General features: G+C 40.4%; 1 protein-coding gene across 1 annotated transcript in view; it reads left to right on the top strand.

The window, feature by feature from the left end:
* Positions 1-26,771, top strand: part of LOC308134058 (mannosyl-oligosaccharide 1,2-alpha-mannosidase IA) — a 227,189-nt gene that overhangs the window by 179,251 nt on the left and 21,167 nt on the right. Inside the window, exon 5 of the mRNA XM_080501666.1 lies at positions 22,631-22,725. Coding sequence (XP_080357792.1) covers positions 22,631-22,725 — 95 coding nt within the window. The remainder of the gene's footprint in view (positions 1-22,630; positions 22,726-26,771) is intronic.

The following is a 26,771-nucleotide window of genomic DNA, read 5'->3' as shown; positions in this document are numbered from 1 at the left end:
AATAACTTTAACGCATCCATTCTCCTACAAAAAACAACCATTTTATTATGGTGAATCCTTGAATTAAAGCAAATCAAGGTGCAAAGGGTCTGAAGTGCTGTTATCAGCGCAAGTGATCAACAGTGTGTGTGATATGTTTTCAGTCCTTCACAGGCCATTGAATAGTGAAAATGGCTGTATGATATGCAAGAGCTGTCACTTTATATTGCCAGTACTGCTAAAACAAGAGAAAACTGAGGGGGGAAAAAAGCACTCATTCTCATTCCTTTTATCATCTCGGGACCCCCAGCAGTGCACTCGCCTGCTTAGGTTGGAAACCACCAGCCTAGAAAAGCAGATGTATGAGGAATGAACCATTGTGGTGGAAATTAAATGTTAAATGTATGAGCACCATCTCAGACATGATCATTTCATTAACCTGTAATTACATCCCCAGAGACAACCAAGAAGCGTTACGTTGTTCCAGTTGGTTCCACCTGCTTCCTCCACACCACCGCCTCAAAGTGAATCCACATCGTGTCAATTCTCCGCGGTCAATTCTCCCACAATTTCTGGTCCCTTCGAGCTCATTTGCCACCAATTCTTCTTCCATCATCCAAACTGTTTTTTGGAGGTTGAGATTGAGCCAATTCCAGCTGGCAAGACATTTCATTACAGACAAAAATTGAACACATGGTGACCTTCGCTCAGTTCCCGGCTCCCCCATGAGGTCAAGGCTTCTTTTCTCTTCCTGCTGAGAGGCTGGAATTTTTTTTTTTCTTTTTACAGCCAATTGCGGAAGAGCTGCTCCGGCACAATCACAAGCTTCATAATGATATGAATCACAGCTAATCAAAGTCAAGTTGCATGCTAATTCCATCCTTAATGAACCTCATCTTGGTATGATTTGGTCGCCAGCTCTGTGATTGCATTGATCAGGTTAACCTGTGTTGTCGCTCAGCGGGGTGGAACATGTCTGGATTTGCCTGTCAAATGCCCTCGCAGCGTTAAAGGCAGTGGAGATGCTGGCTTAAACTGGCAAAAGCTAGCTCTAACTGGACACTGTGCCAGCGTGGGGAGGCTTGGAGGGACTTTGTTTTTGTGCCAAATCGTATTTTGGCTCAATCCATATCCCCACATTCAGCCCACGGAGCATGGACACAAAGTCTGGCCTTCGTTCGAGGTATCGTGCCGAGAGGAAAAGAAAAAAAAATAAATAAATAAACTCGCTGTCGTGTTTTTCTTCCCCCTAAACTTTTGAACCCACCCCTCAGCCTTCTTGTAGTTTTCTCAGGTGAAACACAGCATGCAGTGATCTGGCAGCAGTGGTGCAAGATATATTCAGATTTTTATTTTTTCCATGGTGAGCCACAGCTTAAAATATACCTTTACCTCTTGAATCCTGGCATTTAATTCAACACCAACTGAGCTGCATAACATGGTTCTAGAAGATGAATGATTACTGTGCGTACTCAGTTCCATTTTTTAGGTTGAGGCTTGGTGAGGTGAGGTATTTAGAACTTCTGTTTTTATTAGTTCAGTTTGTATATTATATATCAGTTCAATGTTAAATGTGAACAGATACAAATATCTTATCAATCTTATCAATCTTTCACATCCCTTCATTCCTGACTTTCAGAAGACACTTCAATGAAGTATCATATTTGTTGCCTATTGATAACATATGTTTGAAGAAAAACATAATATTAAGCATGGGGTTTTCTGTTAAAAATTATTCAAAAAAAAAATAGAATAGAACAGATTAATCCATCTTGTTACTGTACCTGGTTCATCCAGCCTTCTGGAGCTGATCCTCGCTGATGTTGACAAACATCAGGGTGTATTCACAGATCATTAGTTAATTGCCACGCTAACACAGGAGACACCCACAATGACATACTGACACCTACAGATAATTTTAACTCACTGGCGAGAGAAAAAGCCAGAGTACCCAGAGATGAGTCTCCACAGGTAGAACATGCAAGATCCTCACAGAAAGGGTCTGCTGTGTAATCAAATAGGGGGTTCTCCTCGCGACTCGTGCCTAACCACAACACCGTAGTGCAGCCTAGTAGTACTCAAATTATTTTAACAAAGTATAACTTAAAAACAAATCAAATACCTGCAAATATATTATGTACAATATACTGAATTGCAAACTTCAGCACTGTAAATCTATTAGATTTACTGACAAACTACAGCAAATATTCAATAGTTCCCATTGCATTAGTGCACATAGTTTAATCCTGCTATAAAAAAAATGAAAAATATTAGACTGAAGATAGAGAAATATAAGTAATGTGATATTCAACAGCAGAATGTTTTGAGTAGTACGCAGTGGTATCAACTTGGGGCCTCTTTCTGTAGAATTTGCATGTTTTCCTTGTCTGCATATTCGTTTTGCGTGGCACTCTAGTTTTCTTCTCACCGTCAGAGAAGTTGTATTTGAGATTGAGTGTTGTCCTGAAATTACTTGAAATTGCCCATAGATTAAGTATTATAGAAGATGATTGGATGGATGATCTAAAGCACCTGCATACAGTATGTGAAAACGAATTCTAGCTAAAGTGCTACTTCGGGGTGAGATAAGATGACAGAAAACATGTAGAGTGAAGAGACACGAAGGAGACTCTTTTCCTATAATTAAGATGCAATTGTGAACCACAGCACTTGGGTACACTCACTGCCAGACACTCAGGCCAATTTAATTGCTATTCACAGGTAAAACATCTCTTCTCTGCACACTTGACTAAATTCAAACATCTAATGGCTTCTCCAATGTTTTTTATTCTGTGACTTTTTTTTTTTTTTTTTTTTTTTTAAGTGAGCAGCGAGGTTGCCTCTGTGTGTGTGTGCTAATTGGGATGTTTGAGGCAATGACAAATTGGAAGATCAGCAGTCTGGGAAGTGGTATTGAGAGGCACAGGAAGAGGGAGAGAAAGGGAAGGCAAGTGACAAAGATATTTGTGGTGAGACGGTTCGCAGCTGCCAAGCAGGTAGCTGCCCTCACAATGTGACACATTTGCCACCTCAGACTGGGTGCACGCAGGAGCTGCCAGCTACCGCCGATCCTGCTTTTTCTCCTCCTCACATTCTCCATTCTCCTTCAACAACAGGCGTGCTCTTCTCACATGCCATTCCTGTTTGAAATAAGCCGTAACAGTGCCAGGTACTGCTGGGAAGAAAGAAAGGAGGGGAGAAAAAGAATTTCTAAGCCCTCCTGTGTTGGACATTGCTGTGGTAGGAGTGACAGCATGCCTTCCCGGGAGACACCTTGGCTCTGCTATTGTCACTGCGATGGACGCCGCAAGTCCCTGCAGCCCACTGAAATTAATACAAGCTGACCAGCAGCCTGTTCTCCAAGCCGAGATGTGGACAGCAGACTTATTCAGGGTGACAGAACCTGTGACTTGTCCCAACAAAGCCTGTGTGTCCTGTCTGGCCTGGGACGTTAACAAATGCCACTGTGCGTGAAGCCCTCCCTTGATTACACCTGACTTTGTCCTGGGAAACTGGGATTACAAGGCCAATGTGACTCTCACCAAGGACAGCTTTGTCATGATAAAGTCACTCAGTGTCTTTGTAAAAGATAATACGCACATGTGTTCTCAAACTGACATGGTGCATTTGGCATCCCAACATTTGAAAACATGGCCTGTGCTCGAAGGACAGCTTCCCCGACACTCATCCAAACTCTTCGATGCAGGATTTGCTCTGGTGCTGCAGAAAGGCAAATAAGTCGTAATGTAGCGCTGTGTTAAGCTGATTGTTTTCCACGCACCAATAAATAACATTTAAACATCTGAGTCCCAAACCCCAGCCAGCCACTGATTCATATAACAGCACTGGCACTCAGATGTGACAAATCCAGCCAGCGCATACACAAGCAAACTCTCTCGGGTGCTTGCACACACTCCTACTTATGAGGACCCTTTTTGCAGCTCAGCATTTCTGCTGGCTCATCGATTGAGGACCTCCTGATGCGATCAACAGCTGTCTCTCAGTCGAGTGGTGAGCTGATGGCCGCCTGGTGTTGTTCTGCTTCAGCGTTGCCCATCAAGGTCAGCCCTCCATCATAGTGTGTCTCTGTGTCCACATTTCTCCACTAAAGTGAGTAGTGGCTCCTCGCAGATGGTGGGCTCCCTGTGAGTGGTAGCATGACGTTGACTGCTGTTAGCCAATTAGGTGTCCAAGGCTGCTCTGTGGAAGGCCAAGTGACTTCAGGCTGTAGGTTTCAGAGTGAGAGAGGCTGCTGATACATAATATAATATATATATTGGATCCATCTAAAATGACATGATTGAAAGACTGAGCAGGAATCTTTCTAATAAATGCCCCCAGAGTGCCAACATAGCGTGTAATAATGTATTGTTAGCCAGTTTGCAGTCCTAATCCACTCCACGCATCTCGAAGGATTTCAAGGAAAAAATGTGGTTGTTACATGCTTTTGAAGTTAGCGAAGTCAACAAAATTAAATAAAAATTATGTAAATAAAGCAATTGCTGTAGGACTGTGTCCACACTATTTGCTGCTTTGTCTTAACTGAAAGCCAAACACACAAGTAGTTCAAGACAAACTGTTGTTCCAAGTTCACTGAAATAGATCCTTATCGCACAGATAATATAGTCAGCCTGTGAGTGATAGCTTTCATTTTTTCTATGGGGATTAGATAACTCTTAACGTGCTGCTCTTCTGGTTATTTTCACTATGTTTATACTACCTCCTCACTCCCAAGTGTGGATGCCGGAATAGCTAAGATAGCCAGGTCTGACCAGCAGCCAAATCATGCAGGTCACACACACACACACACACACACATTCAATGGGTTTATGAGCAGATTTGACAAAATGCAGCATGCACTCTGGACAGGATATGTATAACTACGACATACAGGTTCTTCATAGAAAGGTCCCAAAACTGCAGTCAAACCGTTGCCTTCATGCTTTTGGACAAGATTAGTAATGAGTTTGAGACTCCATAAATATTTACATTAAATTAGTGCGCAAACGTAACAAGATCAGGCAGAGCCAGTGGATGAGGAGGGACAGCTGTTTTTCTTCTTGCGTAGCTTCTTGAGCATGGCATTTCTCGAACTCTGTGACAGAAGCCACGTCTGATGGACCGGTACCAGGTAGAGCAGTTTTGTAAATCGGCCCATTACACCATGTTGAAGATGGTCGGCCATCTCCTTTGCTGGACCGTGCAAAGTTGCTTTTTCCACACAAAAAAAGAAAATCAGTTTGACTTAGCTGAGGGAAAAGTTCAATCTCGGTGCACTCTCTGAAAGAAAACGTGGCAAATCACAGTGTGATGTGAATGTTAGATTGTCAGAAATAGGTAGACACTGATATCGGTCATTCCATAGATGTACAATTTTGCCCCTCAAGCGGTTTTCTCTCAAAGCTCGATTATTCATCTGTCTTCCAGAAGGAAATTGAACTAAGATAGAGGAGACAAACTTGTATATATTATCTGACCGAGCACACAGATGTGTTCAGCTCCTGAGAGGATATTGATTTGTGCTTTCTGAACAATCTGGCTGCCTCACATTTGTTGATTCTGGACATTCCTCCTCCTCTGTCCCTTTCTGTACCTCGTACTCTTTCTTAAAAGTTCGGATAAGTTGTGGGAAACATTTTTCTGTTGAAATAGCATACAGATGGTTACTTTAACGAAATCTCAATCACTGCAGAACTCTCCACTCATGCACTGGATTTGTGGATGTAGTCGCATCTAACGAGCTGTTTCCACATCAGTGCTTCTGCCTGCTACACCACTCATTAAGGCCTGTCAGTTTAAAAAAAAAAGGGGGGGGGTTAAATAAATGCACTTGCAATGTTCACGCCACATTACATATGGTAGGTTTTCCTCAGCATGAAAACATGTCATCATACTGGACTGTGACTGTTTACAGTGCCTTTATCATGAATTGATAACAAAAGTTTCAGGCATTTAATCATGACGTTGACATGTGAGATATGACAATTATTTGCTTTTATGGAGCCCAAATGAAATGAAACAATATTCTGAAACATTTATGGGGAGAAATTAAACTATTTATATTTGATCTTGTGCCATCTTATCACATTTTCTCCACAATGTCCTCTCCATCTTTCATGGATTTCTTCCCTCTTCGGCTTTATCTTGGCACTTTGCAAGCAGTAACATTTGATTATCTTCAAAAGATCCAGATGCATGCAATCTAGATGAGCTGTGACATTTGTAGCATGACAGGGATCCTTCGGATGACCTCCGGGTCCTCACATATCGCACATGGAAGGGTCTGGCGAATATCAGAACCCATTACTCATGATCTTGTAAGAAGACTCAGCCCAGAGTCTTCAGCCCAGACACATTACAGTTCCAGTGATAGGTCATGTCCAAGAGCTTCAGCTTCCATGATGAGTGTCAAAGTGATTCGTGATTAAGTATATTGTTTGTCATGCCTGAGGCTGTCTATTATCTGCTGGTGCAGCGCACTTCTGTTTTCAAGGTAGTGATCTGACTACAGCTTAATATTTTCTTAGTATGACCAAATTCCTCCTACAGACACTGATACAGAATCCACATTACCCCAAGGAAGACTGGACCTATCCCGATACGTTCTGAGAGAAATACCTCAGGGCGAGCGACCACAGTTTCAACAGCTATGATCTCAGGTAGAAAAGCTTCAAGCTGCATGCCCTGAAGCACAGCCGTGCTCTGCATTACCTCCATGAGCTCTGAGTCAGTTCAGTATCATTGTAGCGTCATGGTTAAAATCACTATTTTATAATATGGTCAGATATCAGTAATGTGTGGACTACAATTATATGAATGCATAGTGGAATAGAAAATAATCAGGAAAGAGAAACTTTTTAGAAATGGGTATTTCTGTATTTTATCATTTGTAGTCTTCCAACTGTATCATTTAGTGTTAGTTTATCTACTTATCTATCTGTACAAATTCAAGTATTACTCACATCCAAGCTTACCCCTTTTTAGTAGTTTATTTTGTTTGTTCTGTTGATATTTTACTCTTTTACAATATTTTTTAATACATTTTAAATTGTTTAACTAGTTTCTGTTGTATCTAATTTACTGAACAGCTTGTTGACTTAAACAATCAATCAAACAACAACCAAAGTGTCAAGTAACCAACCAATCATTTGGTCGATGTATCAATGAATTGATCAGTCTAACTTTCATTTGTTTAGCACTTTTCATGATGGTTGGTGCTGTTTACATTGCTCTATGATACCTATAAGACATGAAAGGCATTAAGGAAGATGCAATATGTGTTATAAAAAAATATGCATATAAATATATAGAATATAAATTAATGGTTAAAACGGTTAATATTTGAATTTAAAACATACATCAAATAATCACGAAATTTAAGTGCGCACATGAGTTTGTGTGTTTGTGTGTAGGTATATACACATATGGTAGATGACTATGTCCGCATGCCTCCATGCAAATAGATTTTCTCTGCTTTCATTGTCTATTGTGAAGCATTTTAAATGAACTTCGTGCAAGGTGCCATCCAAATGAGCTGGATTTAGGTTGTGATTTAAGGCGACTGAGTAGAAATATACATAAACTTGGCATAGTACTTTGCATACAGGCTGGCGTAAGGCTTTGTTGGTACCAGTGACCTCCTTTCTCTTTGCTTTCTAAATTGCTCTGCTGTATTTATTTGTTTTCCTCACTGAATCCTGCACCTGGGTCTTTTGGCAGGAGTCAAGCAAATCTGTTCGGCTTTCCTAACATTATTTCACCTTCAAATTGATGAAGCATGTCCAACCCTGTGCAACAATCCTCTTTGCTGTCGAGCCGCGTGTGTCTCAACCAGAGTCAGGAGCGGCGTTGATGTCTGCCAGCGCGGAGACGGAGGGGTGGCAGCAGGATGGATGCCACCCCCCGGTGAGAAAATGAGTGGAATCACAGCATTTTCCACCCAGCTGACACCCAAGACAGATGGAGCTAGCGAACACTGTGGAGCAGCCCCAACCGAAACCATGGCAACAGCCAGGCAACATGAAGCCTGCCGGGCCAATTGCGGAGAAGAACGCATTGCCGTCTAAGTAGGTCCCCAAGGTAGACTCCTACAGAACGACAGCCTAATGGATGGAGGTTGGTGCTGAAGGAATCAGGAGGATCTATCATATTGCTTCAGGAAGATCGAGCAGAATTCGCCTCCATATGTTTTGTATCCGTAAAGTATCATCTGATATCGGCTGCAATGACAAGCATGTTAGATCACAGGCAAAAGTGTGTGTGATCATCAGTGAAGCGTCAGTAGTGGCGTCAAACAGGAACTGACAAAAAGCCTCAGGGCAAGTCTATAGTTGATGTGTTTTTAGAGTGTATAGAGTACGTTTTGTGGAATAAATTCCCCTTTGGAATCTGGATTTCAACGTATTTTTCCTCCTGTTATGGCATTTCTATACAGCTGCCTTTGGGGGATTTGTCATTTCCCACACAGCAGCAGTATTTATAGCTCATGCAGATTGACCATCTTCATCAACACTTGATTCTTCTTGACCTCAGGCTGTGTGGTTGAATGGAAGTCGTGAATTTCTTGCAATCGACAACCATTTATACTGAGGTTATCTTACAGCCAAGGACTGATTTTAATTTGCACAGTGAGTGGATTTCTGTAAATGATTCTGAAACTTAAAAACAAATCCATTCTGGAGTCTCTACTGTAGTAAAAACTAAATCCTCTGAATTATCGCAATAAGCGATTAGCCACCTTAGATTGGAAGGCACACGGTATAATGTGGGAGGAAAAGTTAAATGTCATGAAGCTATTCTCATTGCACAGAAAATAAAGCCCCAGCTCACTTAATGGAGCAGCTCTCAAATCTCTCTCTTCTTTTTAAATTGAATCTGCTTTAATTGAAATAGAATCAGATTCTAATCATTTTCTTGTGCGAAATCAAAGCTGAACGTGACCCCCGCATGATCCCATTCTTCAGCTCTCAGATCAGCGCCGTCTGTTATAGTTCCGACTGAGCTTTTGTGTCTACAGGCAGCGTTACATTTACATGTGTCAAAGAGAAACAGTCAGACGATCATCTGGGCTGTTATGAGCCCCACGGTGTGGTCACAGCTTGAGAAAAACCTCCAAAATTTAACAAGGTGAGTCACACCTTGAGCATTAACCACCTCCAGGACGTCTTCTTGGTCCAAATAGTCATTTTTGCTTGAATTTTAGTGTTTGTGGTGGTTAACTTATTATGGTTAACAACTATTATGATCCCAAAACAATAGAAAACATTACTCCTCTGTTGCTAGTTTGATGTCCTGCAACAGTACAATACATATTTAACTGGCTTCATTTACTATTTGATTTGTGTCAATTATAGCTATGCATTCAGCTTTACCAATGTTTTTTTTTTTATATAAAATAATTACTTTACTTTCCACTCATTAGTTTAGTTTTTTCTCAATAATTAAACAAAAGTTATGTCAGCAAAAGGAATCTTCTTGACCCTGAAACATTTCCTGTTGCATTCTGGCACCGTCCACCCATTGGTGACCCTCCCCAGACCTTATTTTATGACTGTGGCATTGTACAAAAAAAAGACAAAAAAAAGTGTCTTGAGTGAGAGCTTCTCCATATTTTCTCAAGATGTCTTTCACTGTCACTATCAGATAGTTTTTCAGAAGTGCTATGTGTTCTTGTTGTTACTGAGGAGGAACACTTTGCATGTTGTTACTGGGTGGTTATACTGAAAAAGTCCGGTAAGAGCTCTGTCTGGTAGCAAAACTTTTTTTTTCCGCTTTCTGATACTTTATTTTTCTTGGTATCATAAACTGAAAAATTACAAGAGGATTTGTTTATGCCACATCCTGCCAGTGGAATAATGTGAGGGAAAGATTTTAACCTAAAGCTAAACTTAGAATTTAGTCTGCGACAACTTTGCATATGATGAAAACATGTCAAAATTTGCCAGTATATGACACAATGAAAGTCACTTATTTAATATCCATAGAATCCAACCATAACTATCCTAGACTTAATATCTAAATCCAAGCATAATCTTGAGAAATCCCCTTTGTGGGTATATATGCAAGTTTTCCTTCCTGCTTTTTCAACTGTGTCTTCACAGCTTTAACATGAAATGTCTGTCATTATAAGAAGTGGGAGATGCTGCCTTCATTTTCACAACTTGTGAAATTGAGTTTCTGGAGTGTCTTACAGGTTTCAATTTTCGAGGAAAAGTAGTTAAATTCTGAGGGTCTGAATGGCAGTTATCTACAGCACACAGCCAGCACGCTGCGTTAAGCTGAATTGCCTTTTCTTTTCTGACTCCATGGAGGTTTGGCGATTATGTGGACTTTTTAAGGATAGATTACACAGAATTATAGTCACACAGAAGAGCAACTTCACTGACTGTATGTGCGGCTGATATTCATGTCAACAACGTCACTGCTTTCACAGTATCCGTTCACCACACAATGCCTCCCTGCAGAAGCTTCAACGAAGGTTTCCTGCCATAAATGTGAATCCCTGAAAGCACGTTATATAGTGTGTTAATTCAAAGTGAGAAGACATGCATGAGCACACACACTCATCAAACATCTGCCTCCCTTTGACTCACTCACACACTCATCGCGGCTTCCCCCACATGCATGGCATCACAGTGTCCATATCCTTCCCTGAGTCGAGTCTTTCATGAGACAGCCGCTGCTTTGAAGCCCGGCTCTGCCATCAGGAGCTTTTAACGAAGCCCCCACTTCTCTCCCTCTCTCCCTCTGTCTTCTCCTTTCACTCGACAAACAACCAGCTCATATCGCCAACGGAACCACGGATCCATGCTAGGCCACACAGATAACCCAAATCTGATCTTGCTCATCTTGCCTCGCTGGCTCTTATCCTCGTCAGATTCAGGCACAACTCTCCTCTCCCCTCTCAGTCTCTCTCCCTCCCTTGTTGCCTCTTCTGCTGAGACTGTGACTGCATTATCTTTTGCACTTCATCCTTACCCCCCCCCCGATCGCATTTTTGTTCCTTCGATCTCGTTGTCTCTCTCGTGCAATCTGCCTCTGCTTTTCGCACAGATGGTTTGATTTTGTGAATAAGCAACAGGTATCTGAAATGTGTTCACTCTCCAGGATTTAGACACATCTAACAGTAATAATAGCTATCAACTACTGTGTCGAGATAGAGTCAAAGACATGTGCATGTTGACAATTAGTCATTTTAAGCAACAGCTACCAACATTAATTACATTCAAGTTTTGTTTTTTTGTTTTTTAATAACCCAACAACAGCAGCACATCAGTATTGTGGATAAATGTATAGCAAATTTCTCAAAGCAGTAAAATCCGGTGATCTGGAGTTGGTAATTTGTCTTGAATGACTATTTTTTTTTAACCTTTAACCATTTTTAGCTTATCCACATGCATGTCTTCATCATCTCATGCTGTTCCCTTTGGATATTCTAACTAAATTGCTGGGAGGTGAGAAAGTATGGGGTAGGATATCGAGAGAGATTTTAGACCCGACTAAGCCACTTGAGAGGCGAACTGTCTTTGAAGACTTAAGACCGAGTCCAGTTGACCTGATTTGAATGCTTTGACATGCCCTTACCTGGACAGATGGGAACATGCGTATTAAAACAAATATATACCTGCTCTCATCCTGGACTCTTGACCTTTCAATGTGGAGTTTACATGTTTCACTGCAACATGTCCAAGGTGTATACCACTCTTACCAATAATCAACTCGGTTTAGTTACACCTCTAAGCAGGATAAACCATCATAGATAAATGGTGGAGGTCAAAAGCTTTGCATGAAGTCCAATAAAATATTCAGATTTCTTCAATAACAGATTTTTTCTTACTGACAGCACCACCGAGACATCATTTGGTCACTCATGCAATGCATGATGTCGAACACATTGAAAGTAACTTTGTTTGCATATCAGTTAATATATGAATTTATTACAAAGCATTGCTGCACAGAGCTGCAGATATGTGAACATAGTTATCTGTCTTTTTTTTTACTTTTTCAAGAGGTCGTGTAGAACAGAAAGCGAATGAAATTCCGATATCAGACTAGTTATGATAGATAATAGATGCATTAATTTCACCTTTTAAAATAAGATATAATCCCATCTATGACATTGAAACTCCATGTCTTTGTAACATCATCCAAATTTATCAACAACATTTTTTCTGGCAAATTTCAAGACAAAAAAGGTCAAAATGCTAATTTTTGAGCATTTAAATTTTTTTTTATTGTAATCACTAATGCGCTTTCCAATTTTGCTTCTTCTTTTTCGTATTGCAAAGACTTTATCCTAATGGGCAGGTTCCCAGAATATTTTCATTCTTGAAAACATTTTAATGACTTTACTGCTGCCTCGCACCAGTCGTCTGAGAACAAGCTCCTTTTTAATTCAGCACTCGCACACTTAACACGTTTGTACTCAGTAGTATAATGAACATCACAGCCTCTGTTTGAATCTGTCAGGACTCTAACATTTTACATTCTGTTGATTCTGTTGCTGATTGCAAGATTTTGACAGAATATGAAAAAGTATTTGTGGAAACTTGAATCCATCACCCACACAGTCTTGCGCCGTCTCAACCATTTGCATACTGCCAGACAATCTCAGGCAGTTTTTCTCTCCTACACTTTAACAAGATCCCTCAGATTTCTCGCCGTTACTCTGGGAGTATTGTCTGTCGATGCCCACTCAGAAAGGTACCTGTTCGCTCTCCTGTCTGGCTGAGTGGGCAAGGAGGTGCCTGATGTCCTCCTACACTGGCCTTGCAAGACTCTGACACGGCCCTAATGAGAAGTGGACCTGACATCCTCTCCAAACACTGCAGCTCTCTGTTTCCCTTCAACCCCCACTTCTTCCTCTTCTCCTTCCACAGTAATGACGGCAGAAAGGTTGTGGCACCGGGCAAATCGTAGGTTGAATTATTGATGGGTCACTGGGTCTGTCTGGTCCGTTGCTGCAAGGATGGCTGATGGTATATGACATCCATCAGTGCGTAAACAAGTACTGCGTACTGTATGGTGCGATGCGGAGAGCTGATGAGGTCCAGTGTGTCCACATATTCATCTCTCGAGGTGCAAAGACAATGACTCACAGTGGTTTACTGTGTTGAGTTTTGTCAAAGAGAGCTTCACAAATTCAAACATGTTAAACCACCGTTTAACACTTTATATAACAGTGCAACGGGGTTGGGATTAATCCGTCCCTCTAGATTTCTCTCCTTTTTATTTATTTTTTTATTTTTGCAATAATAATGCACAAAGCAATCAGCTTCAGATGAAAACTACTACATGTGAGTAAAAATGAAATGTACAGTGCAACTTGGTGGCAACGTCACAATCTGGACGAACTATATTGAAGCTGAAGGATCTTAATGAAGACCAGCTATGTTTATACCATCTTTCATAGCAATTAGGCTCTGCCTCAAGAGCAGAGGAAAAAAGCTGCAAGTATGCATGCGCAATAATTGCATCATTGAACTGGGGTAAATTACAGAAGCCGTGGCTGTTGTAGTCGACAGTGACAGCAGTCAGCAAACTGAAATGATTTGTATAAGCCCAGTTTAGTGGGTCAAAAGGAGGGGTAGAAAGTCTGTGGGCGGCTCATGTTCTTGGGAGAGAAACATTTAAGCTGATGAACATTGCTTAACAATATAGCTGTAATGTGGACTAATTTAGAGCTGCTCCTTTTCAGCGGGGGCTTGATTGAGCTGCCGCCACTTGTTTGTTTTCCAATTTGGGCTTTGGTGGGTACTTCCCTTTTACCGCTGCGTTTGTTTTCCGAGAAGTCCTCATGTCTAATTTATCCGATCTGTTTTAGCGTGTTCGCCTACTCGCTCTCAGGCGATGGTATGCTGCATAAATTATGCAGAGTACTTTTCGTTTTTTCCCCCGACAAGAGTGGTGAGCGGCTGATGTGAGACACAGTGTGCTACGATGTTTGAGACATCTCCTGGATGTCATGCTGCCAGTTCTGCCAACTTAAATGTCACAAGATGTTTCAGATTCAAATAGGAAATAAAAATCTGTAAACTTCTTATTACACATTGACTAAAAAAAAAAAGTTTGTCAATTCAAACAGTTTTGCAGAGAGGATGCAACAACAGGCTCTTTGCAGTGTGTCTGCATCTCTTGGATGTACACTTTAAATATTTAATTTGAATGTTATACATCACTATTGCTTCTCCATCAACTATGGTATTCAAACCAGGGGTAGCAAGTGCTCAAAGGCAATATCATGCACGCATCACGTTTTGAACTTGTTGAACCATACTTGAGAGTAATGGTGTTATGGCCTCTCAGTCAGCTCGCACCAGCAGCTCCTGAAATGAAGAAAGAAATGAATGTACAACAAAAGATCCTGGCCTATCAGTCATCTCTGATCAAACTGAAGGGTATGCATCATTGAGGATGATTTCTGAGGCGATTTGAAATATTCCTTCATCAGCAGTGACTGCGAGACACTTTCTCAGTATCGGTTTCATATTGAATATTCGTGCCCACTCCCATCAGGCCCCGTGAAGACATAGAAAACAAAAAGCATCCTAATAATGACCTGAGCCCCTGGGAGAGAAACTAAACAAACCAGGTGCAGCTGCTGCTTGCGGAGAATCGACTTTTTGTTCCACTCGCCTCATGCTGCGCAAATGAGCATCTTATTGTGGCCTCAGCAGAATTAAACCTCAGATATCTCCCAGCGAGCAGCAGTTGTCCTTGAACCACACTTAAATATATTCCTGAATGTGTGTACACATTCCAGTACAACTACAGAAAAGAAAAAGAAAAAAAAATTGTAGGGAAACATAAATGCACACGTACATGGCATACACCCCCCCCCACATTTGAGCTATCGATAAAAGCATTTTCTGTCTGTCCGTGGGCAGAAAGACCCTCTTTATCCTGGTATATGTTTTCTTCAGGACTTCCTTTATCAGCAATGATTGAGGTGAAAGTAGAGTCAGCGGCGATTTTTTTTTTTTCCTGAAAAAAGTAGCAGTTATTGAATATGTATTCAGATATTTCTTGAGGTCTGACATAGAGGCTCCAGGCTGAATACACAACCATTTTATCATTTGTAAAGCACCCAAGATAGAAAAGGTTATTCATTGACTTAAAGTTGTTTGGTAAAAAAAATATTCATTATAATTTTATGTATTTTATTGATAATTTAATTATCTACCACAAAGTTTATTTAGTGGACCAAAAATGACTTAAATGTCACTAACTTTCAAGAAATACATGTTTCCATTTCTGAAATGAAAATTTCTGTTCAAATACTTTTTTGTGGCCGTGAATGAAATGTCCAACTGTCACATAGCTGTTACTTACATCCACATTATCAGTCATGAAAATGTGTTGTTCTTCTTTCAATATGATAATGAAGTCAATATTATTTTTGTTGGTTTGTTTTGCTTGATGTCATCTGCCTGTGGTATGCTTTTACATTTGTTTTTTGTGTCACCAAGAAGCATACATACCAATGTTGCAGTACCACTGGTAACCATGGGGGCAGTGTTGATATTAGAAGTGGATCACAAACATCCGACGTCTGTGTGACATTTCCCAGTGTTCCACTACCCACACAGACCACTGCCACATTCAACACTACCTCTTATTGCGTCTTGTTCTAAATAAGAACGGTAGTGCTACCTCCGGCGGATACCTCAATCCAATGCACGAAAGCACAAGGGCAGTGACGTCTACACTGTTAAAAGTGTAGCCATCACTGCCCTTATGCTATCATTGTTTTCGTTTGCATTTAAATGAATATCAGTAAGCGTCTTGCATATTAGAGTTCGTTCTGGTAGGTCTAATGGATTAAGGTTTACAGTGTTGTGTTTGTTATTGATATTTTATATAATGACAGCAGAACATTACTGAGAGATATGACTGTGCTTGGAGTGTGTGTCATTTCCACTACATAGTGATGCAAAGCAGCATACAAAAAGACCATTATTTCCTATCGTTCCACTGCTGAATGGCGTCTTCACAGGCTCTCTCTGGATCTATAATGAGTCTCCAATCGATGCATTTCGCTTTCAGATGTAGCATATTTCTTTGTGGCCGTAGCTAACAGACTGACTCACAGATTTGGTTTCAAGCAGAACTAAGAGCCCTGGTGCTCTGAAGAAAGGGAAAAGTTGAATGGCGTTGAATATTGGTGAGCTTTGAGAGGTAGAAGAGGTTAGTTTACAGGTCATTGCTCATAAGCTGCCAGAAAATTGGAATTATTTATCAGTTGTCTGGAGAAAATTTTGTTTTTCTCAGTCAAAACAACATCAAAACTGTCACCCACTGAGTTTCTAAATCCGGTTCTTACTTGTGCAACACAGTAATCTGAAGTGACTTCAAATGATCTCTTCTCAAATAACTCTACTGGACTTACATCAAGATAGTATTATGCACGCAATATGCAGTTCCTTTGGTCTCCGAACCAGAGGACAGAATGAAGACAAACCACAGGCAGCCTTCTGAAGCCGAGATTAGACTTACCTTCAAACTGCACCTCTGGTTTTCGTGACACTGCTGTTTGCCAAGCATCTCTCATCTTCAGCAGGTCAGGTTTTCAGCTCGCTTTGTCTCTGAAATCTCTGTAATGTGAATAAAGATGAGGTGATGGCAGGCATAAAAGAGAGCAGGCTTTGTTCTTGCATTAAAAGCCCTCTTTTTTTTTTTTTTACTTTAAAGCAGTGACACTGCGAGTGGGGGATTCGAGCAGCCGATGAAGCTGCTGAAACACATCATCCAAGTGTGCAGTTAGTCATTTCAATGCCATGTTACATTTCCAGCTCGTACATCACCTGTCTTATCACGCCAGAGGATATAACCTAAATGTGAAGAAGAAAAAATAGCCCGGCTAAGTTGGTTGTCAAGCCAGAAAATATCAAGGAGTCAAGAGCTATTTGTGTGACAAAGACTTTTAACTTTTGCTATTCAAAAGAAAATGTTATAATTTTAACAAAAGAGTAAAAATTGAATTATGTTCATTTTGTCATCTTATGTCACCATATCTTATAGTTTCTTTTGCACAGACAAAGTCAGCAGTTTACCCCAGAGCATCATCTGACATGTGATGACGGGTTGGTCTTCATCAGGAGACAGATCTGTCAGAATCTGTCAGGCCGGCCAGCCACGTCTCCCACCGTCCAATGGTGTGGCTGTGAAAAGAGTAAAAACTACTTTCGGTGAAAACTTCATAGAGTCCATAAAAAAACGTATACATGTTAAACTGATGGTTGACATGATTTAATGATGTATAGTAATGATTATGTGGTTATAAATGGGGCGCCTAAGCCGGTTGAGCAGTTCATGTTTCAATCAAATAAATATGTGTTTCGATCCCCTGTCTCACCCTGTCCATGCATCAAAGAGACACTCATCCCCAAGTTTACCCCTAATGGAGTGTGAGCACTTTGCGAATCATTCATTGTCCATTGTGACTTCAAAAGCAATAAAATGTCAGTAAAGTCTATTTATCATAAATATTTGACAACGTGCCCAAAGAGAAGTGAGTTTAGAATCAAACATTTAAGACTCCCTGAGTATAACCCCCCCCCCCCCCCCCCCCACCTGCTTCCTGCGCTCAAAACCTTGCATTACCTCAAACCACACTGTAACCAAAACGTTCACCCCAAATGTTTTCTTTTCCCTCAAATACATTATGATTGAGTTAAAGTTTGTTTTATTAACGTGAGATATGACTGTTTACATCAGTTAGGATCAACAGGCAATGACGAAGCCTAATTCCTCTCGTCCAAGTTGGATCTTTTTAATTCATGCATTAAGAACCACTGGGTTTAATTTAGACAAATGACTTTTCCCAATGAGCAATAAAGTAACATTAAATCTAAAATAGTCTGATTAAACCTTCAGTTTCTGCTGAAGACCAGAAATCAACCTAAAATCTAAAAAGTGACAACATAAAATGTATTCATTAAAAAACTGCTAAACGTTTGTAGTTCTCAGCATTTTCTTATCCAGTTGATTCCAGTAGCATTATGTTAGTAAGAGCTTCGACTTTAAAATATCAACTTTGATAGTTTCTTATGGTCTTTCTTGGCCAATATGTTGAAGCCCACAATAAATCACTGTTTGAAAATTTGAAAAAAAGTTTCTGTGGCTTGGCCTCCTTTTTCTTTTTGTAGTTACAGTGTTGTAAACTCTGACAAGTTTGCAAGTTTGCATTTTCTAAATGTTTGTATTGTGTACCATGACAACCAAAAAACACAGTTATATTGTGAGTGGCCAAAAAGCTAACTTTTCCAGCTTCAAAGAGAAATATTGTTAGTAGACCTAAATCCGTTTAGGTTTTCAGGACTCCATATGGGCAACAGCAGTGAGAACGAACCAAATTCACACACAGTTGGTCTTGAACACTCTATGGGATTCGATAAGGAAAAACATACAATTTCACCACCCTCAACCTGGAACGTAGCTGAGCAATATCCCTCAAAGTACTCCAGCCTTGCCCGTGTTTTACAAGACTTTCCACTGACAGCTGGGCACATAGAAGGGTACAGATGCCTATTTGCTCCCGTCCCTTGTTCCCCAAGGCGAGGAGCTGTTTTTTCTGGTAAACAGAAGTGGCAGGCCGAGAAAAGTTACTCTCCGCTGGGCTCTGATGATGTTTGCTGTGGGACAGATGACTGCATGCCTGATATGTGCCTTCAGCGGTTAAGAGCCGATAGAAGAGCCATTTGCGTCAGGCCTCCTATCCAACAGAGCCAGCAGAGACTTCCACCTAAAAGAGACGAAAGTGACCTGTTGCCCGTCACTTTCCATCAATATTGTCGAGTTGTATCCCTCTTGTGCCCTTATAAGCAGAGATTGTTAGGAATACAAATGTGTGAACATAACCACTTCCGGAATTTATTGATAGCCTTGTATTACTGAGTTGACGGCTGGGCGTTGCACAGACACAAAGTGCAATTACAGTAGCACTTCAGTAATGAAGCCCGTGTGCTGGAGGAGGCTCACAGTGTTGTGCCAGAGAGCAACGGCATGTCACCAAAGACAAATTTATGAATGTGGCCCTTAATTTAGCGTGTGTACAGTAAATCACAGAGCGGATGCCAGCCAGAGGGGTTTTACTATAATTAATCAAGTCATTTACAAACAAGCAAACAAGTGCGTATGAATGCAATGTAATCAGCAGCTCCTGCTTTATGTCTGTCTATTATTTAACGTGAGATGGCAAGTTTATTTAAATGACTCGAGCAGAACTAGATTTCTCTGGTGACGTTCAAAGTGGTGTGAGAACGCTACACAACTGAGAGCATGTGTGTGTGATTTTTGGCTTTTTTAATGTGTCTGTGTGTGTTTGTCATCTCGTAATACTTTTTTTTTTTGAAGGGTTTGTGAGGCATACCAGTCATGAGGGTCACTTGTGTTAAGTTGAATGTTAAGATGTGTGTTTTGGCTTATGGTTACAATGAAGGTATGGCTAGGTTAAGGCACCTCGTTATGATGGTTAATAATGCCTTATATCAGTTGGAAGGGCCCACAGATATAGGGCTACCATCGTGTGTGTGTGTGTGTGTGTGTGTGTGTGTGTGTGTGTGTGTGTGTGTGTGTGTGTGTGTGTGTGTGTGTGTGTGTGTGTGTGTGTGTGTGTGTGTGTGTGTGTGTGTGTGTGTGTGTGCGCGCGCGCATGCTTCCGATTGTGCGTGTGTGCGTGCGTGTGTAGCCCCGTGGGCTGCTGTTTTGCTCAGTGCTGATAGAAAGACACGATGAAGAGGGATGAGGCCAAGTGGAGGGTCATTAGTGCTCTCTTTGATAAAATAGAGAACTGAGGGACTCCAGAGGGACTGCGGTGCCCACACACACACAGAAACACACACACTCACTCGGCTGAGGCTTGTTCTTGAACACTGCCTCGACTGAGAATTTCAAAGCTAAGGTACTGAAAGCTTAACGTTGCACACACAAAAATACCTCCAGTTTCACAAAACTAATACAACCCTAAGTTTCTGACCCTCAAACTCTATTTTTAAACAACTATTTCAATGAAAAAGGTTTAATTTTTAATGCGAAGTCAAGCTCTTCAGTTGTTGTTTTATCACCCACCCCCCAAAAAAACATCTAACCTAACTCAAAGACTTCATATGAATTTAGTTTTAACAGTTATATCTGATTTTTAATATCATAATTTTTCCTCTCGGTTTTTTTTCAGTCATCACAGTTTCACAACATGAGTTTCTATAATTCTTAGTAGTATCACTTAAAAGTTTTAACTGTTTTCATGTTTCAGCTTTAGCCTGCCATCAGTCAACAAAATTATGATCTGAATTATAAAACATCTGATCAAATATAGAGGGGAACAAAAAGGAAAGACAAGACAAGGAATTTCGTTTGAAATAGTCTTTTCCCAAATAGTTTTGGGGTTTAATCGGTCTGCATGTCGACTGTTTGAATGTAATGAAGGATCCTGTCCAGTGTGCTCTCGAGCAACATCTTCTCAATGCATCTGTTGGAATATGTTATTAAAAGCTGGCATGAAACACTGGCACATTTTGAAGAAGCCTCTTGCAGTGCGGAGATTGCAGATGCCAAATAAATTGTCAGTCTGTTTGTTCATCCATTCATCTGTGCATGTATGCATTACTTATTTAGTTTGGAACTGTTTTGAGAAGATCAATGTGGACTCTGATGGGGCACAACACAAACCTGCAAGTACCAATGTAAAAGCCTGCATGCGATGCTTCACAATGATGAGTCAGGCTCTGAGTACCAGAAGTGGATCAGAGGCTAATTGTGATGCAGTGTTGGGCCTCGCAGCATGAAGACCCACCGCCAAATCAGGATCTTTCTGTATAGAGTTTGCACATTCTACCAGTGCCTGTAAAGGTTGTTCATTGGCAACTGTTATCATAACGATGATCAATTTATCTGAACACTGCTTTTCTACCAATGTTACGAAAGAGGGACTCCATTCCTCCCAATACCATGAAGTGAGGATGTAACATGGCTTGATGGATGGATGTTTGCCTTGTCGTCATTTTTGTTAGATATAATTGTAAAGAAAATATCTGAAACTAATTTCTATTACCACATCAACTGAGTGTTGACCATGTGTATCATGTTGATATCTGTATCGTTACCAATGATACCAGTATTAGTTTAACATGAATTGTACGAGTCAATCTCATGTAACTATGTTGAACACATGAACAAATTGGACATTTTTTTTTCCATTTGAAAATCAGTAATTGTTGAAATAAACAATTAAAATGTCTTATATTTAAATGATTTAATCGTAGATGGTGCCTTGGGTTCAGTCTGTTGCGTTGACTTGCTGTGGAGAGCGCTGTCAAATCTAGCAGCTAAACGGACATTTAGTAATTGTGGTTAGAGACTACGTTGCTAATTTGTCTAAATGATGCAGTCATTTTTACACACCACAGAAGCGAATCTGTGAACACGACAAACACGCTTGTAGATTTGTAGCGAGCTTCCACTGGCTGATTGTTCATACCAACCATAAGTCCTACACAACGATGATCTTTATGAGATCAGTGTAAGAACTGGCTCGTGATACATGGTTTTCCCTGAGGTATAAAAGCAATGCCGATGCTGTGATGGGCGCTTTGCGAATGAGATCTGCTAATAGCCAGTTCAGCAAGATTTTATTGGTTGGATTTATTGGCCTTCTTGAAGAACAGGCCTCAAACTGTCACCCACAGCATAATTTAGCAGAGGCATTATACTGTACAGCCCCCAGAAACAAATGGAATAAAGTATATTATCAGAACAAATGCCATTAACATTTTCTTTACTCATTTTGCAGTGTTAAATATTTATCGGCTCTCCTCTTAAAACAATTGCAGAGTGCAAACTATTTCTTCGCCTTCACTGTGAACCCAGCATTTCATTTTTTTTTTTTTACCTTTGTAGGTAGGAATTACTTTTCTCTATGTGGCCCTCATCGTTCTGCTGAGTCATCGTTCCCATCACTACTGCTGCACTCACTTTCTGACTGAGCTTTGTCTTTGATTCCACTTCGTTTTGCCTCCACACACTACTTTGGACTCTATTTCTTGCTCATCTCACCTCTACTCCACCACCTCTCTGTCTGCTCTGATCTTCTTCTCTCTGTCAGGATTTTAATATCCACCCCCCCCCCCACCCCTCCAATAAAACATGGTTTCCTCAGGCTAATGAAGATTTGGTGACTGATAACCCACATCATAAGATGATACATCAGGCTTAACTTGGCCTTTGGAGATGTGAAAGGAGTGGCTTTAAATGGAAGAGGTGGTTTTTAATCTGCTGTGGGAGGCATTGGTTGGAAACTCGAGGTGAACTAGTGCTGCGCTTTTGATTAGAGTGATTCTGACCAAGGTGGCCTCAGTTCTTGGAGTTTGCGAAGGTATTTAAAAACACAAAGGTATTTGCAAACTAATGTGTTTTCAATTCCTTTGTCATAATCAAGCATACACTTATGTTATTCACATTTTAGTAGTATGTGTTTTACACATTTATGTATTTAAGAAAGGATTTCATCCTGTCCCCTCCTTACAGACAAGACAGAGGGAAAAAAAGGATTTTCTTTCAATCCTTCAAGTGTAGATGACTTTTCACATTTGTTGTATGTGCCTTGTTTACTGTTGTTTATTGACCGTGTTGCATTTCTTTTGTGTTTCCGATCCAGTTGTTCAAGAGTAAAGTATTGGAGCTCGGAGAGAAGCTCCTGCCTGCCTTCAACACACCAACAGGAATCCCCCGAGGAGTCATCAACCTGGGGAGGTGAGTCTCAGCGCCAGTCTTCACCTCCAGCCGTCCTCCATCCTCGATAACAGATGATACCATGCTATCAGATTGTCTGGCTTTAATCCATTCAGAAAAGTTTGCTCATTGTAGCAACAGCCAAAGTTTGACTTTGGAGGTGTCAAGAAGATAAAAGCAAATATACATCCAAACCCTTAATCCCCTTTTTGGCTGTGTGCAACAACAGTGATCATCAGCTTTAACTGATAACGCTTGAAATGTGTTGGGCACCTGAAATAAACTTTGGTTTGTTCTGTTGAGGTCAAGCAGAATCCAAATATGCTATTTGTCATCAAGAGTTTGGTTTTTCATTGGCTGCTACATTTACATCTTCACTTTTTGCCATTCTGATATTCAGTCATTGGATCAGTTCCATGATGCTTTGCGCCGTGACATTGATTGTCTTGACATCCACCTTCACCAGTATTTAAAATGGACTAGTTAGCTGCAGTCTGTTAACTTCTCATGGGCTTAGTTAACTGTAGTGAACTTTCATTTTGTTGAGCCTTTCAACTACTTGAAAGTCTTTTGATATGTGTAAAAGTAGCATTTTCTGCTGGATCAGTCGATTGCCCTTTGCGACCTTTCTCAAAACATTGTGCATGAAGCATCACATGGTGAAAATTAGAATTGTACAATAAAATAATAATTATCAAAAACCCAAAAAGTTGTCAACTAAGCACGAAGCAGTCCCACTAGTTTACTAACAATGGATTGCCTGCAGGTTGAGCGCCATAATAAACGATGACATCTGGATAAGAATAAATTTGCGTTCATCAACACTTTGCAACATCATATGAATAACATTTGCATCCCTTAACACTATAGTGTTAAATATTAATCTGTTCTAAACCATTGCCTTTCTAATCTAGAATCTTTATTGACACGATCTTGTTAATGCCGCGGTCATGCAATGCGACTTCGAGCTATTTTCATTTTGGGCTGTGAATTTCTACTTCTCGACGTGCTTTGAATTGGGTTTGACCATTTTTAGCCAGCAATGGGTCTAAAATATGTAATTGTTTTCAGTTTTACCAACTTCACAGTCAAACAAGTCTGTGTTGATGACCATGACAGATGAATTACCATCGCAAGCCTATTTTACTACAGTGCCATTAATCTTCTTAACAGCACACAGATCAGAGCATGAATACTGAGGTGAAAATGATGAATAATGAGGTGTCCTATAAGATTAACTCTGAAACATTTCACCAAGCAGTAACTTCCTGAATCTTCTTTTTTAACTGATTTGAGTTGAACTGACTGTAGTTCTTCTTCTTCCTCTCATTTTCTAATCTTATCTTCTTATAGGACTCTTCCTGGCATCTCTGTCATCCACCTGCTACCAATTAACCCAGCAGCCAAAACGGACAGCTGCTACCATATTTAATTACCTTATTTTACTGTTAATTTCTGATACATCCCAGACATGTGCCAATGGTACAGATGGGCAGGAGGAACCATGCTGCCCGGAGTGCAGTTTACTTTAAGGGTCGATGGGGTTGTTTGCACAAAAACAACTCTTCACGCCCAGACGAGTCACGTCAGAGGTGAACATATGCAATGTGTAGGAGGAATTAAAACAGTCAGTCAGCAGTCTGCATACAGGCGAGCTCAGTTCTACTGTGCAGTCAAGGAGTTTTTTTTTTTTTCTTTTTTTCTTTTTTTTTTAAATGGACTTCATTTGTGGAGTACCCTACTTTTACTTCGTAGTCACTTGCATTCACCCATTCGTGCAGTGACACAACAGTGAAACTTGCCACGCAAGGCGCTCATAATTTCATTACATACGCTTTTCAACACGGAGACAGTCAAAGACAGAGGTTGAGCTGTGAATCTCAGAAAAGAAATACCTGTTTTCTGCACCCGCATTCACAAATTCGGGGTTGTGGGGAGCAGATCTGATCCCAGCTGACTGGCTGAAAGTCATGATTCACCCTGGAAATGTCTCCAAGTCATTACAGTTGTAATGTGAAACGCAATCACGCAGGTGCATGTATATAGATGATTTAAGGTCACTAACCTGTGCATGTGTTTTGTAAAGTAACTTTACTGACAGAGTGAGTGCTTCTGTCTCTTATTTCACAATAACTGTTAACATCTAGTATTTGTTGAATATGACTTATGTTAAATGCTTGTTGCAGTCTGGTGAATTGTGATTCGATGGCTGTAATGTGAAAGGTCACTGTAAGAACTCGTATATAGATGCAAAGCTTATTTTCTTTCTTTTCAAGTACGGTACCATGGTGATTAGTATTTTAACATCATAGGAAGTTTATTTCCCGCTGTTAATGTGCAAGTCCAAAATCATGCATGTGAGGTTAATTGGGAAGCTTAAATTGCCGCTAGGTGTATAAGAATCTTGTCTTTCTGGGGGTTTTTTCTGTCGTGGCCTGACAAACTGTCCAGGAAGGAGCTTGCCTTTGGTTATGTTAGCCTGAATCATCTCTGAACTGAATAAAGTGGTAGATGTCCAAAGTTAAGTAGCTGTTGGACACAGACTGTAATCGTCTCATTTAACTGGTTATTATATTAATTCAGTCAGCCTTAAGTAGAGATGAATTAAAGACCCCAGAAAGATGTGATATATTTCCTTGATCAAGTGTTTTCCCCCAACACATCTCTAATAGCTTATTATGCACTGCAGTCATGCATTAAAATTGTGGCATTTGTTTCTCTGACAATTTGACCTTTTTTAATTCATCTGTAGGTTTGGATAAAAGAGATACACTTTTTTTCAATTACAAAAACTGCAATTGTGAATATGTTTAAAAAGCTTTACAAACATGTATGACCCAACCGTCAGCAAATCGACTTCTACAACTGTTTGCATGCAACATCAAGTTGTGCTCGTTTTTTAATCGCATAACTTTAGTAGATCAGGTCTTAAGTATATTACATTTTAAAAACCCTACTGAGGGCTGCAGGAAAAAGGGCATTCGACGTAAAACACGATTACACTGTCAATTCAATCTGTCTTAGAGAAATTAATTACTTTGCTGTTTTTTTCTCACTTATCCATGAGAAGTTGAGATGATAATCACATTAATTATAATGTACCATTTTATTTTAATTATTATCAAAGCATACAGCCTTGCATTTCTAGTGACTGTGGCTGCTTCAAAAGGACTTTGCTTACCTTTCTAGCACTTAAGAGCCAAATGAAGATATTGATTTTGTTGGAATTCATTCGTAGTACTGTTTTCATCCAAAACTACAATTATGATAGGTCTTCTAAAATACACAGAGGCCAATTTCCCCGACATATTATGTGTGGCATGTGATCCTGATTTCCACTCCTTTCCTTCATTTTTCATTTATACCTGATTATATTTGTGGCAGCTGTAGAAAACGTATGTTTATTACAGGAGTTGGAATGATTAATGGATGTGTGCCAGTGCCATTGCTTGCACCAGGGAGACTTCCTCCCACTTCCCGCTCCGTCTCTTTGCCTCTCCGACACGCAAACGTACCACCTGCTGCCCTGCACCTCCACTGAAATTGATTCTTCTTAAAAGAGGAATCAGATACAACTCAAGCCAGAGCAGCTAATGATGCAGCCCCACCAAACATTTAATGGGTGCATTCATCAGTGCGGCAAAGCCTTTGATTCCCCTGCAGCCTCCCTTGCCACCCACCTCCCGCCGTCTTCTCTCCTCTCTTAACAATCCAGCTCTATTCATTATCCGATATCTGATATCCTCCAGTAGCTCTTGGAGGATTCCTTGCAGCACATTCTGCCTGAACCAATCATTACCGAGCGGTACTGTGCCACACATTCTTTAAATTATAGATTTGTCAAGTTACATTAGTCGCTCTGACTGGTGGGAGAAATCTGAAGTGCGCTATGTGTTGCTGACCCTGTTAATGCGTTTTCAGATAACTTTTCAAAGCTGATATTAATAGTCACAGCTTGGCAGCGTAGGTGAGCTTCTAGTCGATGTTGGTAAAACTTTACGGAAACATCAATCACATGAGGCGGCGATAAATTTGCCTAATGGTAGATGATGGTAAAGGTTATTTCA

The sequence above is a fragment of the Blennius ocellaris genome (assembly GCF_963422515.1).
Source record: "Blennius ocellaris genome assembly, chromosome: 8".
Taxonomy (NCBI): domain Eukaryota; kingdom Metazoa; phylum Chordata; class Actinopteri; order Blenniiformes; family Blenniidae; genus Blennius; species Blennius ocellaris.
The sequence above is the reverse complement of the archived record's forward strand: the minus strand, read 5'-3'. Positions and strand labels throughout refer to the sequence as shown.